The sequence below is a fragment of the Cynoglossus semilaevis genome, chromosome 6 (genome assembly GCF_000523025.1).
Source record: "Cynoglossus semilaevis isolate Cse_v1.0 chromosome 6, Cse_v1.0, whole genome shotgun sequence".
NCBI classification, from domain to species: domain Eukaryota; kingdom Metazoa; phylum Chordata; class Actinopteri; order Pleuronectiformes; family Cynoglossidae; genus Cynoglossus; species Cynoglossus semilaevis.
This window is the reverse complement of record NC_024312.1, coordinates 15,669,194-15,684,323: the sequence shown is the minus strand read 5'-3', so window position 1 is coordinate 15,684,323 and position 15,130 is coordinate 15,669,194. Positions and strand designations below refer to the sequence as shown.

Below are 15,130 nucleotides of genomic sequence, written 5' to 3'. Positions count from 1 at the left end.
ATTTATCTTAAACTGTTTAACCTCACATTTTTCTTGCAGCTGCTCAAACCCACTCTAATAGGGCAGACATGCAAAGAGGAGTAAATATATAATTGCCTTAGCTGTGTTCAAGTATATATCAATGTCATGGTGTCTGGACACTAGTAGACATTCACACTGTTGCTCCTTTGTTTTCCTCAGCCATTAAATTCACTGCAGGCACGTGGAAGGAGGAGCCTTAAACCAAATCAAGGGATTCCCTGTTAGCCACATCTCTATGGACTTTGGCTTGACTCTTCTCTTACTGAATGGATGAAATGCCTTGACCTGACATCGGCCATACCATGGCACGTTTAGTCTCCTTTGTGGGATTGTTGCTCATGCTCGAGGCTTGTATGACGGTCCGTTGCCAGCACGCTGTGCTTGTTGGGGTGATGCTGTCGGTAACACTGGTAGCAGCTGACTCACCTGTTGCAGGTAAGGTTACACGTTTCGCTGACTAACACAATGTGAACTACTAATTTGTGCCTTGTGTTGCACAACTACATGGATCGTTGTCTTGTACTGTTAAGTAACTTAGTGCTTTTTTTTTTTTAAAGAATAAACATTTCCAGGTCTACCGCACTATGTCAGGGTTACTAATGTGGGCCACTGCAATTAAAGATGCTCATATTTGAACCTTTGGTTGGTACTGTTTTTAATGTGGTTTCTTTATCTTTGGCATGAGTTCTACAGTTATTTTATACCAAAACAAGCTTAAATAATATTGACTCCTCTGACTACAGAACACATTGACTTTGTCTCTCAGTTTATTTTAGATAAAGGTCTCCAAATGTTATGTGTAGCCAGCATAGTGGCTTCAGCCTGGTCAGACACCATTGTAAACTGTTGATTATAGGGCAAAATGAATTGTTGGTAATCTGTAATCTAAGAAACATTGTATATAAATTAATCAAGAAATATTTTGCAATCCAGAGTGGACAATATCGAACCACCATCATCTGTGCTGAGCTTTTGATGGAAGATTACTTTTCTCAAGTAATCTGAATATGCATTAGTAGTGCACCTGCTAATCAAGGAACATTATAGACTTATCATATCATATGTGGGCTTTTTTTAAGATAACCCACCCCATGATAAAACTTTCTTAGAGTGTTATACAGACTTCAATCTCCTTTTAAACAAAAGCATATTATAAAAGTCGTCTAGTCATATTTCATGACTTTTGCCTCTAACCAAAGACACAGATTCATCTCCTGTTTACAGATTTTTTGAATTTCTTTGAACTATAAACTAACTTTACTTGAAATAGGGTTCTTAACAAATTCATTCATGCTTAATGTTGGCAGGCTTCTACCGTTGAACCTCGATATCAGGAGCAAATGGATACTAAAATGAATTTATGCAATGAGTTTAGGGTTTAAATCAATATGTCAGTCAATCAATGATTGAGCATGAACCAGTTTATTAAATTGTAATTTTTTTTCAGAAATTAACATTTTAATTTATACATCACATAACATGCAGTCAGCTCAGAGATGTTACAGTAAGAAGGAGGTAGTCAGTGACGAACTGCCCTGGAAGACTTAGTGTCATCATTTGTCCTGTTCTCTGTCTACTTAGACACCTGAGTGCCTTTATTAATATTTTAGTTTTCATGTTAAAAAACAGTCATGGGTGAATGTTTTGAGAAAAGTGCATTTTTCACAAGCTGATACTCTTAGAAGGTAATAAATTATGCAGTTTATATGAAACTCTTACTGTCACTTTCAACTTCTTTAAATGCTATAACCAAGAATATGAGCTTCCGCTTTGCTCAGTTTAACCACTAATGCATTTGTGTAGTGTCAAAATCCTACATAGAAACCTTTATAACCTAGATTGCACTCCATTAGCCAATTTTTTAAAATAGAATTTTAAAACCACGCCAACTGTGCCTTGTATGTTGTGTTTGGAAATTGTGTATCAAGGGTCTGTCGATTGTAAGTACTATGCAAAGCTTTTTTTAAAAAGATAAAGTAATATTATGGTTTGGGAAATTTAATTGGACACTTTTCCTTTTAAGAAAATAAAGTATCATACTGCAGATGTAATAAAAACCAACGAACAAAACAGATAAAAGTACTTAAACTAAACCGTAAACCTCTCTAGTGCTACTCAGATTAGATGCTCTCTGACCATTGCTATAGTATTGCCAACAGAATGAGTTTTACAGTACATTTCAAGCTAGGCTTCACTATCGTCCTTCACCACTGTATAACACTGTGAATTCACCAGTTTCACTGCCTTTCACATTCAGTCTCAGATAATCACTCTGTAGAATCTGGGTCAAAGAGAGCATGCGATCACAGTAGCACCAGTACCTGCAGACTGAATATCATACAGTGTTCTGTCTCTTTTCTAACTCATCTAAAATGGTCAGGGAGACTATGTGCTGTATATTAATATACTTTATGTTGCACACCACTTCTAACCTTCTGCAATAAATATACTGGCAAGTTCAACACAGCTGGCTTCTGGCCGGCAACATCCTGGCCAATTACCAGAGCAATTGATGGCCATGTGAAATGTGATCCATGCAGGACGACAATATGGCCTTTCATTATTCATTAGTGCTGGGAGTCTTTTGCAAATCAATGGTTGGAACCATCAAAAACCAAACACTAACACTGAGGCCACTCTTGCATTCACCTGTGGCATCAGCACACAGATCTATTGTACTCTTGCATTCACCATGCCTGTGGCATCAGCACACAGATCTATTGGTAGACAGCAGACAACAGTAATGAAGAAACGGTAATGAGTGCATGTGTACAGAATGCATGTGTTGGGGTGAGGAAGATGGGTGGCATTTGCTTGAGCTTGGACAGACAGCTTGATCTAATTGAGCTGCACTGATAAAAAGTATGGGATCTTTCCCATTTTAAAAGGTTTCCTGATAAACCAAATGTCAACACAGCCATATCTAGATTGTTGGGCTGCACTCAGCAAACACAGCTCCTGCCAACAGAAAAGAACCAGTCACGCAAGGGGTTCAACTGAAAACAGAACCATGTGTGAGGCTGCAGTTAGCAAGCATTAATTCCACAAGAGCCTTTCTTCTTTCTCTGTTTTCTTTTTTTTCTTTTGTTATTCCATTTTTTTTCTTTTTAAATTAAACAACCAGTAACCATGTTCTTTAGTAGGTGCTTTAAAAAAAAAGGAAATGACATCATCACAGGGCTCTGTAATTGCCATCTCGGGTTTCACAACGTAGGAACAAGTACATGCAGTATACTGAGGGTGTCTATATGATTCACTGTGGTGCCAGCATGGGCTCTATGGTGGTACATGATGTGGTCTCCCAATTGTCTACATTTATCCTGTTTGATCATCAATTTAGATTTGAAGTCTGGATAACTTTTTTAATTTTGTAGTACCTGTAAAATTGGGTTGCAACAGCCATAAATTGCCAAACATTAGTCTTAACTCTGCTTTTACCAGGTTAATAATAAGCCCCTTGTGTGAAGGCAGACTGAGACCACTACATGTTTATTTTCATATACTGGCCCGGAACAACTTCATTTCCAAATATATATTCTCTTAAAAGGGTAAATTATTCACTGAACAGTCCTGCATTGGATTTTATTTTTTTTATTTAGTAAGTAATAGAGACAGATAAGAGATTTTCTATTATTCAATTGTAGACATCAGCAAAGTAGTGTCTGCAGACAGACTTTATCAGGCTAACTCAGTTTCAGCCTTGAGATATGTTTTAATGAGAGGACAGTGAAACCAGAATCACATTTTATCAGTGTTTATTGTTGTAGCCGTCAACAGTTTTGTTTTTTGTTTGTTTTGTTTTTGTTTTTAACTGACTCTTTTAAAAAATATATTGAATAATAAAATCTGGCCTGGTTATCGAACCTTATCAGTAACATTGGAAAGACACCACTGGTGAATAATGTGCTTGATACATGTTGTCATGTCATGTTATTTTAACTGTGAACATAAGGGTTTAGTTTGATTTAATTTGGTTTAGTTTGGGTAAATGTCAACAGCGTAACTCACTTGTATTTGTTTGTTGTTGTTTGTATTTTGGAAAAAGCAGCTGGACTGTTTGTAATGTTGTTAGATTATGCACTTATTAAACATTTATTTCTTAGGTAAGAAAAGTTCCCCAATGTGGGTCTTTTTTGATCAAACATTTATAATAAAATACAACATAGAACCTTTTTTTTTTTTTTTTTTTTTAGAAACACTTTCTTGTTCCAATCATGTCATGCCAAGTAAGTGCTAAAATCTATTGAGCTAATGAGTCAAATGCTGGCATTTACTCTTGTGACCTGATATGTCAAAGTACGTATTGATATTAGTGTTAATTTCAGTGACAGGCCAAACAATGGACGAGTGTCCATTCGAGTGTGTCACACTCGTGTTTCAGGAACAGGTGGCATCGCAGCTTAGTCATGAAGGCCTTTGTTAGTTTAAGGCTCCTGTAATGTCACCTCTGATGTAAACTAGTCTCACTTGCTCTTTTCCATCTGTTACTCCCACCACCATTACCATAGATTAGACTGCAGGTATTAAATCACTCCCTGCTCAATTATTTAAAAAATGTAAAAAGTCACCTGCAATACAAAAACATAGTTAAGTCTTGTCTCTCCATCTCTGATAGAGAGCTATCTCTGTTTTTATGTGTTTAATTGAAAACTTTTTTTTTGATTTTCTGAAAAGATCAACAATAGTAAAACTATAATATATATATACAGTATATATACTGTATATACATATATATCTATATGTATGAATACAAAATGCAGACAGTGAGCCGTTGAGCATATATAAGGAATTAGGTCATCAATAAAGCACATTGAAACAGTAAAGTGCCTGTTTCAGAATTAAGTGACTACAAATATACGTGTGTGAGAAACTGTTACCCAGTTTCAAACGTCTGTAAACATTCTATGTCCATACTAGTTACTGACCTGGAAAATCCAATAGAAGTTCAGTTGTGGAAGACATTCATGTTTACACACTTCATTACACATTCATTATTTACACACACACATATACTGACTCCTGGCATGCTTTATCCTGTATACATATATAAATTGGATCGATATTCTCAAAATTAGCATAATGTTTTTTTGAAGAAATCTCCAAAGCACTGACTACAATGATGGATCAACTTCAAAGGTTTAAAGTGGCCTCATTTTGTTCTATCCGTTACAACTCATTTCCATCTAAAGACAATGGATCAGATCTCTTCTTTTTGCCCTAATGTTCATGTACGTGAACCTGCAGTGATATTCAGTATCCATATTATTTTGAGGTAAATGAATCAATATTATCACTAATCCCCTGTGAGCATAATTAGTTCAATGTAATATTTTTAATTATGCATGTGGGATTGTTCTAAACTGAAACCTTACATAAATTAAGGTTTTATGGCCAATGTTGTTTATTAATAACATGAACATAATCTCTGTAATACATACAGTATTAATGGTTGATCACAGTGTTTGTTGTGTTCACCCTATGATTTTGTCCCTGCGTATTTGCCTGAATGTGAGTTAAAACCCCCGAGGGTTTAAATACTTGTCAGAGTGGAAGAGGATATGTACTGCAGTTTGAAGACTCTACACCAAATGCTAACTCTAAGAGAACCAGGACTTTGGCTTTCTAGACATTTTTCCAAGATGTTGGCATATTGAGTCAATTAAGGTGTCGGCATAGGTTGTACTTAATTTGAGACTTCTGTTTTTGGCAAAGTTAGAAGCAATTTATTTGAAGAAGTTTCCAGAAAGATGTTTTTGTTTATGTTTAAGCAATTTTTAAATGATCATTTTTCTGACCTTGATAAAAACATTCAAAGATGTTTTGCAGCTCTTGTTCACTATCAAAACCATCACCATCACCAGCTGATGAATAATGCAGACTATGGGGGTGTTGCTTCTGGAAGTGGCAATATTGAATGTTTGTTAAACACCTCCTTTCTGGGAAAAATAAAAGACGTAGCGTCTACGTCAAGGGTCTCAAATTCAAGTAAGGTGAAGCCCACTGTTGCCCCATTAAAGGGCCAACTTACAACAGGCGTTCAGATGACATTATGCTGACATCCAGTTGCTAGCCACATTTGGGTGGACCTGGGAACTCAAACTCTGGACCATGGGCTGGGGTTTTTGAGACCCCTGGTCCATGTTGATCTATCATCGTTAAAAATCACTTTTATCTCTATGCTCTATTTTAATGTAGCACATCAAACCAAAAGTGCAATTAACTTCAATGCTTTTGCCTGTTATAATTATATTGTGGCCAATGACCTGTTTCTCTGTTTTCAAGGGCAAGTTGCTTTAATTATCAAAAAAAGTTTTCTCAACTTATCCTCTGCTGAAGTTTAAACACTTAAATAGACACAAAAGTATCTATTTCCTTTGTGGAATTTCTTCTCTGTAGAATACTAACGATTGTCTTTTGTACTACTTTAGTTCAAAATCTGCTTCTTTGCATCGTCTAAAGTATTGAAATCAGTTTAAGAAAAGAAAAAGTCAGATAAAACTGGTTCAAACACTTAAACAATATTTGAAGGGGTTTTTCCAAATAAATTGAAAAATTTGATGTTTGTTCTAATTTCGGAATAGTTCAATTTTAAGGGTATAAGTACCTAACCAAAGACAATGGACGAGCAAACGTGCTAAAAGGTCTGTACAGTAGTCACTTAATAAATAACTAATGCAGAGGTTTTAAAACAATAGGCTATTCAGGTGTTTAGCTAAGGATTAGCATTTAGTTCTGATTTGGTTTTGTTTTCTGAACTAAACACACTCAACAATTAATTGCAGATTCCTTTCTCTTACTAGTATTTATTTTAGAAGTACCCCTACCCCATCTATACTATAGAGTTCCTCTATCATTCTGATAAACCATGCTCACGGTTTCATGGGGCCAACATTATAGCTGTCAATATTACATTGATTTGTTGTGAATATGAGCCGTAGTTAAATATAACATTCCAAAGTCAACACAGCTTGACCTGTGACCGACAGTAGGTCATATGTTATTACCCTATATAAAATTCTGTGACCTTTGCCCTCACAGTCAGACATTGTTGCATTTGCTAATTACATGATAAATTGTGTCCTATAAATGTTTTTCTGAGCCACTGTTTGTGTTGTATTCTTTAAAATAAATATGTTTAATAACCAGGGTGTGTTCTCAGTAATGCTACACATTGTAACATAAAGAAAAGTATGTTACAGATATTGTTGGTTACACTTGTCCCTTTATTCCTGCAGATGGGTCTCCATCATCACCCACTGGTGATGCCTCCAGGAACCAAGATTCACCTGGTGCCCTGTCATCATCATTAACAGAACCTTACAGTGAAGCTACAACAGCAGAAACGTATTTCCCAGAACCCCCTCATCTGGCTTTCTCCCTCTTACCAGCAGATGAATCTTCCAGTAAATTATTGGCTTTGAACCAGCTCAGCCCAAGTATTGTTCCAATACAGGACAACAAACCAGCAGATGGAATAAACAACTCTCCCAGCTCACAGTTTATGGCCCATGGGAACAATGTGCCTTCCTTCACACTCCACCCTACGTCACCTTTATTTGAACAGACTGAGGAGCCCACTGAGGACTTCCCCTACTACCCCTTCAACACAATGGAGGTGGACTGGGGGTCTGGGGACTACCAGGAAACTATGTCTTTCTTAGATTCAAATGGCGATAATTACCCAGTAGTCACCAAGGTCCCCTCTGATTCCTACGACCTAGACGACTTTACAGAAAGCTATGACACATCTTTCCCTCCCAGAGTAGGATTATCTGTTTCCTCCGTTCACCCACTTCACATCATGCCTTCTCACAGCCTCATAACAGTTCACACCAACATTGTCCCCTCAACATCCATCCATCCTTCCTCATTTACCTCCACAGTCCATTATACACTAAAACCCACTCCCACAGCTGACATTGGTGACACATCCGACATGGACTGGTCTGATGCTTTTACCATTCACCCAACAGATGTTCTATTACCCGACATGAACAGTTTGGAGTATTACACTATTCAGTTGAACAAGGAGAACAGCAGTTCGAGCACTGGAGCTGAACACAGAGGCAATATCACTATGGTTTCCATCACAACCTCAGAGGTCACACCCACTTCTAGCTTTAGCAATAGTTCCCACCTGCTGGAGGATGAATCCTCCACTGATTTATCAGGGTTTCCACCGCAAGAAGAATCGGTCACAGTGGAGACCCCTCAGCTGGTTAGCGTCTCTGAGCCGTATTTGACACCTTCAATAGCCTCCACTCACCTGTTTGATCCCTCGTCCTCCATGTGGGTTGGTAAGGTGTTAACCACAGATTGGTCAGCGTCTTTTCATACAGTCGATGCGAACAGTTCTGAACCACCAGAAACATTCCCAACACGTGGACACACAGAGCTGTTGCCAGATTATGTCACGTCCTCTTCTTTGACTGATGTCCATTGGTTTGTTACCGAAGTATTTGAAGAAAATATAATAATCAGTACTCCAGTGTTAACTGCAAATTCTGCTTCATCTGCTGTTTTCACAGAACCTTTTACAAGTACCACCGCTGGTACCATAGAGCCAACTGCCCAGGACATTACTTTAACAACTGAACAAACGTATAACGTCAGTTTAGACTTCACTGAAGGCACAACTAATGTCACTGTGGCTGGTGAGGGCGTAGTTGAAAACATCTCTACCACAACGACTATAATCCCAAACAACAGTGAATCAGTTCCCTCAACTACAACTGCTACCACTAATTCTCACCAATTTACCGCTGAAGCCTTCACTAGTACCAATGAAAAGAGCATAACCACAGAAGAACCGACCAGACAGTACCTCTGCCATCCAGACACCTCTGCCTATTTAGTAAAAATGGGTAAGTTTGACATCTTATAGGTTTGTCAGTAGAATTTATAATATGGTGTGGCCTTAACGGTTTAGATGAACTACACTGAAAAAAAAATTTAAAAACAAAACTTTTTTTGTAGTCTACTTTTTTGTGCAATATGAAAATGATTGTAGCCAAGCATTTTACATGGTAAAATCAGAAAATGCATCTTGTGGTTTTAATAAGACAATCCAAAAAAATTAAGAATTTTTTACTGATATTAAGAATTCCTTAACCACATGGTTTCCAAAAAAGGGTACAGCATCCTTAGGGGGTGCAAAGTTATTGCAGTGGGTGTGCATAAATTTAATTTGGGGGGCAATATTCCAAAAAGAAGGAACTGATTAAATATAACAATATTTTTCCTATTGCTAAGGGGTCAATTTTTTGCAGTTTAACCTGAAGATTTTACTGTAACAAGGGACATTTCTAACAGAAACATGTTTTATCCAATTAAAGGGTTTCCATCTGGGGTCACTACTGGTTATGCTAGATCCCAAATCAGAGATACACTGAAAGGAGAATTCAACAAGTCTGTGGAGCTGCAGGTAAATATACATTTCTCTTATGTACTCTTCTGGCATGCTGTACCATACATACAGTGTTCCACAATCTTCTAAAATGAACAGTAAAATGGTCCTATATGGGGAATCTGTCATGTGATGTCTGTTACTGTATCAATGCCTGTTGTACTGTGTTTTTGCCTACAATCCACTTTGTTGGGTTGAATATTAATTGTAGTGGTGCAGATAAAACTATAAAGTCAATCCCTAATCCTGCAATAAACTACACTCATTTGAACCAATCAGCTGATCAGTGATTTGTCTCCTCTATATACATTTTTGCTGTGTCTGTGTTAGGTTGTGGACCCCCCACCAAACTTTGTTTTCCGTGTGGTGTCTGGCCCTGTTGTGTACACAGCCATATCTGTCGTCAACTCCCTGCGAAGTACTAGGGGGCGCTTCCTGTACGTGTCTCCCAGCTGGACAACACCTGGTAGTAAATACCAGGTTCACACAGGTACAGTACATTTCATCATTACTTCAAATACACACATGTCAGAGTTTGAGTTTCAGTGCTGATCATTTACATACTAATATTTTAAATGTATTTCATTTTTTCCCTCATCTTTACTTTGTACAGTGTTGCAGTTTGTTCCAAGTCACATAGACGTGCGATTCTGCACCTTTAGCGAGAGCATTGAGAAAGGATTGACCATGGCCTTCGCAGAAGTGCGTCGACGCTTAAAGCAGTCAACAAACTTCACAGTCCATGTGAGTATGAACTGAATATAGAAGAAAACCTCACATTGACTTCAATTAACACAGTTTTTTACACTATTGAAATGTTCAGTGTTTAGCCCAAGACATCCAAGTTGTCAGTGTCAGTCTTGTGAAAGAGAACATTTAGTTTAGCTTTTTCTTTCAAGGAATTTCAGTTGTGAGTTGTTAGCCAGTTGTTAAGTTTGGATGAATTTTATGAGTTTAAGATTTGTTTTAACACAGCTTCTTCTTAAACAACAAGCAAAACCCTTCCGAAAATTCAGTACTATTTTTACGCTTTAAGATTCAACAAGGGATTCAATAAATTTGCAGAAATTGAAAAGTTCCAGTTGCATGGTCTGTCTGCTGCTTAATTATATTTATTATTCTTCTGTTTGTCTTTCAGATTTTAAACATCACCATGACTGTTCCAAAAAAACAGGAGCAACGACTACTGAGGCAACCAGTTGACATCACCTTCACCGTACGTGGATCTGGTGGATACCTGAATGGGTCAGAAGTCAGCAATGCATTGATGAAGCTCAGCAAGGTGGAATTCAGTTACTACATGGGTTTTCCTGTGCTGCAGGTTGCTGAACGTCAGTATCTCAGAGTCAACTTGGCACAACTTAAATAACTTCATAAACACATAAAAAATAACACTAATCTCTGTCTCCACAGCTTTCCATTATCCAGAGTTGAACACCAGCAAATCACTGCGATCGTCCTGGGTTAGAACAGGTATTTCTGAGTGTAACTTTTAACTGTAATGAGGTTACAGAATCTACAACAACAACAAAAATAACAAATGTTTTTACAAATTCCCAATCATCCTGTCTATGTCTATAGTGCTGCTAGGTGTACTTGACCAGGAAGTGCACGAGAGAACTTTTCAAGCCAACATGGAGCGCCGGGTGGCCATGTTACTTGGTGAAGCTATGGGACCAGTCAGACGTGTTAAGAGAGCCACAACTGTGGGCAACAGCAGTGTGCAGGTACAGTACAGAGTATATCTATATTTAGGAATTAATAGTGAACTGACTGATTCAGGTTCAGTTAGGTTTATTTGATATGAAAGTTAAAGAATACTGCCACTTTTTATAGGTAATAATTTATGTGCTCAAAATGCATAGTCCTTTCTGGACTACATTAGTGTGCTGTGGGAATTCATCATGTGTACCATAGAAAATTATCCAATTTCACTATCAGAGCTGTTGAAAAAGAACTCCTTGTGTGTCTTTCTTTAATTACTGATAGTTTATCAGTGTTGTGTTCAACTAAACAGGCCCAGGTTCCACACTGAGTGAGTAAATTTGGGGTAAATTGAAACTAAAAGATCATTATATTTCAATACATATGCTTTTTGTCACATTTGTGCTGCACATGTACTTACTAGACTGGTGGCCATAAAAAATACCTTTTTGAAATGTAGAAGTAGTAGTTTTTCTTTTCTTCTGTTACTCATTTAACCTTTTAACAATTTAATTCCAATATTACCATTCCTCTTGTTTTACCTTGTTACAGTCTCATTATTACCACCTCGCCTTAGTACTGAGGGCTCATTTATGTGAGAAATGTTTGCGACCAGCGAAAACAGGGCTGATTTACTAATCAGGCTGTGGCTTTTGTGGGTTCTTTCTGCACCTGTTCAGCTCATTTCTAAGGGGACAGGATAGGGCTCTGTCACCATAGCAACACCATCTCCATTCAGCCCAGAGTCCAGCCACTCAATCAAGGCAACCTCACGAGTCCTTGTTCTTTATCCTATTTCTCATTTTTTCTGGAGCTGTTACTCAATGGCTCATGTGAGCTGCAGAGCTGCTAAGAACAGATCAATTATTCATTTTATCTGTGTCTGTGGATCCTGCACTTGCCAAAGTCAGTATTAGGACTGTTAGTGTCCAAGGCTGAGTATTTGGAAGAACAAAATTGAGACGTGAGGATAAAAGATCCAAAAATGAGTCAAACACAGTAGACTTAAAACAAAGTCTTCCTGTTGTTGGGGATAAAACGCACACAACTGATAATAAAACCAGTTTATTGTATGTAGTGTTCCTAAAAGTGCTGTGATAAACATCATTTTTGGCTGATATATCTCAAACGTATATCTCCTACATTTTTGTTGTTGTCTTAATAAAACCTAGGGAGTCAGGTTTAATACATTCATGTTTTTGTAGTTTTTGCACATTGTAGATAACTACTTTAATAGTACTTTTTACTTTCAAATAAGAATAGAATAATAGAAAACACAATAGAGAAACAGTATGAAAGATTATAACATGTATTCTTATAAAATAGAGACATGAAAAGTAAAAGTATAGTAAGTATAATTACAGTTGAAATGTATACTGTATAGTATTATGTATTGTAAACTGTGGGAAAAGTCCAATATAAAGCTATAAATATGACAGTAACAGATATATAAAATATGTGAATAAATTACAGATGAAAAGTGAAATAGGAAGGAAAAATTGCAAGAGTTACATATGTAGTATTTTTTCTTTTATTCATAACACCATGAAATTCATTCATTGTAATTCATTATTGATGATACAAACGCATTGAAAATTATCAGTGTGGGTCTCCCACCACATATGAGAACTCCTCAGGAGTCTGTCTGGGCAGATGATGGAGGTTGAATTTGGGTCATGCTATGACACACATTCACATCGCTGGCTTTCCACTCTAATAAACATGTATAGAATGGATTAAATTCTAGTCGTGGTAGTGAGTCCAGTCATTTTTCTGTGCCAGTCCAGGCATGAACTCTGCTCTGTGCACTAATGCAGTCAGCAGACTGTGCAGTGCTTCAGGCTTTGCAATGATAGACTACACACACACACACACACTCAGACTTATGCACACAAACACACACGGTTCAATCAACCTGATATTTCTTCTCCTCTGCATAATCAGTTCATACTTCAACATAACCTTATTTCTCATCACATTTTACACTAACTTTGACCAGATTAACCTTCCGCCTCACTAAGACCAGACTTGCGAAGTATTTAAAAGTTAACAGCACACAGAAAGAGGGAGAGAGAAACATTCAAATTAAATGTTTTCTTTTTGTTATTATGGTTATCATAGGTAGAAAACAAGTGACTCTTCTTTACAATAGAAAGTTAAATATAAACCCGCAGGAACTAGGACAGCTAAATGTGACAGGCTAATTTTAGTTTCTGTAATTATGAAAACCATAAATATTAATTATGCTTCTGTACTTTGATGAATATGAGGTACCGTCCTACCAGTTAAAAAGTCATTTTTTATGTCATTCATCACCACTGTTAGTCAGTTGAGAATTCATTTGTGGAAGCACCTTTTCCTTCAACTTGTTGGAGCATTGTCCATATCATTAATGCACTGGGAAAACGACAGTTTAGTAGTGATAGGTGATAGAAAACACATTTGACTTATGCTCATTTACCCTCCGATAGTTTGGATTCAGCTTACTCCACTTGATTCGATAATGTTGTAAATGTTCCAACAAAGTCAGAGCTAATACAAAAAATAGTAAACATCACAGACCAAAAACGTTTACATACATATTACTAATCAATAGCTAGATCTCTATATTTTTTTCTACCATTCAAGCTTAATGACCTTTGCTTGTTAGAAGAAACTGAGCTTCCAGTCGCAGGTCGAATTAGATAGTTTGGTGGGCTGGATTTGGCCACAGGGTGGTAAGAATACATTAAATAAGTAACTCACTGTTCAAAATAAATGGCTTCTTTATTAGGATATACTGTATATGGCTGGACTTTTCTATTGACAATATGGATTCAATCATCTTGCTCCATACACCCGATGATGATGATGATGATGATGATTAGACATATATGGGTATTTTCACACAGTCACACAGTGTAAAATCAGAAGATAAACCTTGGCTTTATTTCCCAAATTTATGTTACAAGTATTTTGCTAATGAATTGTGCTTTTTTTGGTTTGTCAACCTATAGGTTGTGAATGCAAGCCGTCTGGTGGGTGAAGACCACCCGTTGGAGATTGTGTATTTTGTGGAGGAACACGGCGGTCAAAGAGTGCCTGCTGTCCAGACAGCCAACCTGCTCAACAGCCTGGACGTTCAGAGGGCTGCCATCGTCTTGGGATATCGTGTCCAGGGCATTTTAGCCCAGCGTGAGTACCTCCTCCACAGTAGATAACAGACATCCAAGGGCAGCCGACTGATGCTGCGATTATTAAGATGGTCCTTGACATGGACAAAGTAAATTTGAGCTTCCTGAAGTAGTGGAAAGACACTGAGTCATAGCCATTTACTTGCTTGTGAAATGAAAACATCATGGACAATAATGGATGTCCTTAATTTTGCAAAATATTATTCATCCATATTGTTCTTGCTTTTACTGTTGTTGTTGTTGTCTTGCATCTATCAGCAGTTTCCCCTTTTTTTCTTACACCCTTGTCTTGTAATGCTGTTCTAACATTATTTTCTTCTGATCTGCTGCTTACATTTGTATTACAGTAGGTGATGTTCAGGCTTTTTGAGGGTTACATTTCTGTCTAGAGCTAAACTGATAATACAGAAAATATCGTGAGAATTGTTTCCTAGTTCTTAAAGACATTTGGCTTCAGTTTTTTCCTTTGTATACATAGAGTATATGTTCATGGTAACTTTGGAGCTAATTACTTCTTTGATGCTCACACTGTACTAATAGCCTGTCATCCTCATTAAGAATCTAAACATGAGCTGAAAAGCACCTCATGGGAGTTACGGTTCTGATGTGTTCCCCTTTTAATTCTTTCCCAAGGGATGAAATCAGTGTTAATTAAAACTAATTAAGTTCTCTACTGAAGATCGCAACAAGAGCAGCGCTGCAAAAATAACTACTAGTAAGCATAGCTTTGTAGTTTGTCATTTATAAAATATATATATATATATATATATATATATATATATATATATATATATATATTTGTATTGTTGGGAGATAGAGTGTGTGT

General features: G+C 37.1%; 1 protein-coding gene across 3 annotated transcripts in view; it reads left to right on the top strand.

The window, feature by feature from the left end:
• LOC103380422 (UPF0606 protein KIAA1549) overlaps positions 1 to 15,130 on the top strand; it is a 30,113-nt gene that overhangs the window by 1,849 nt on the left and 13,134 nt on the right. For all 3 annotated transcript variants that reach the window (XM_008312382.3, XM_008312383.3, XM_008312381.3), the window contains exons 2-10: positions 181 to 456; positions 7,257 to 8,885; positions 9,357 to 9,445; positions 9,758 to 9,917; positions 10,041 to 10,171; positions 10,566 to 10,758; positions 10,841 to 10,900; positions 11,009 to 11,154; positions 14,128 to 14,305. In XM_008312382.3, the coding sequence (XP_008310604.1) occupies positions 324 to 456; positions 7,257 to 8,885; positions 9,357 to 9,445; positions 9,758 to 9,917; positions 10,041 to 10,171; positions 10,566 to 10,758; positions 10,841 to 10,900; positions 11,009 to 11,154; positions 14,128 to 14,305 (2,719 nt within the window). In that variant the 5' untranslated portion in view covers positions 181 to 323. The remainder of the gene's footprint in view (positions 1 to 180; positions 457 to 7,256; positions 8,886 to 9,356; positions 9,446 to 9,757; positions 9,918 to 10,040; positions 10,172 to 10,565; positions 10,759 to 10,840; positions 10,901 to 11,008; positions 11,155 to 14,127; positions 14,306 to 15,130) is intronic.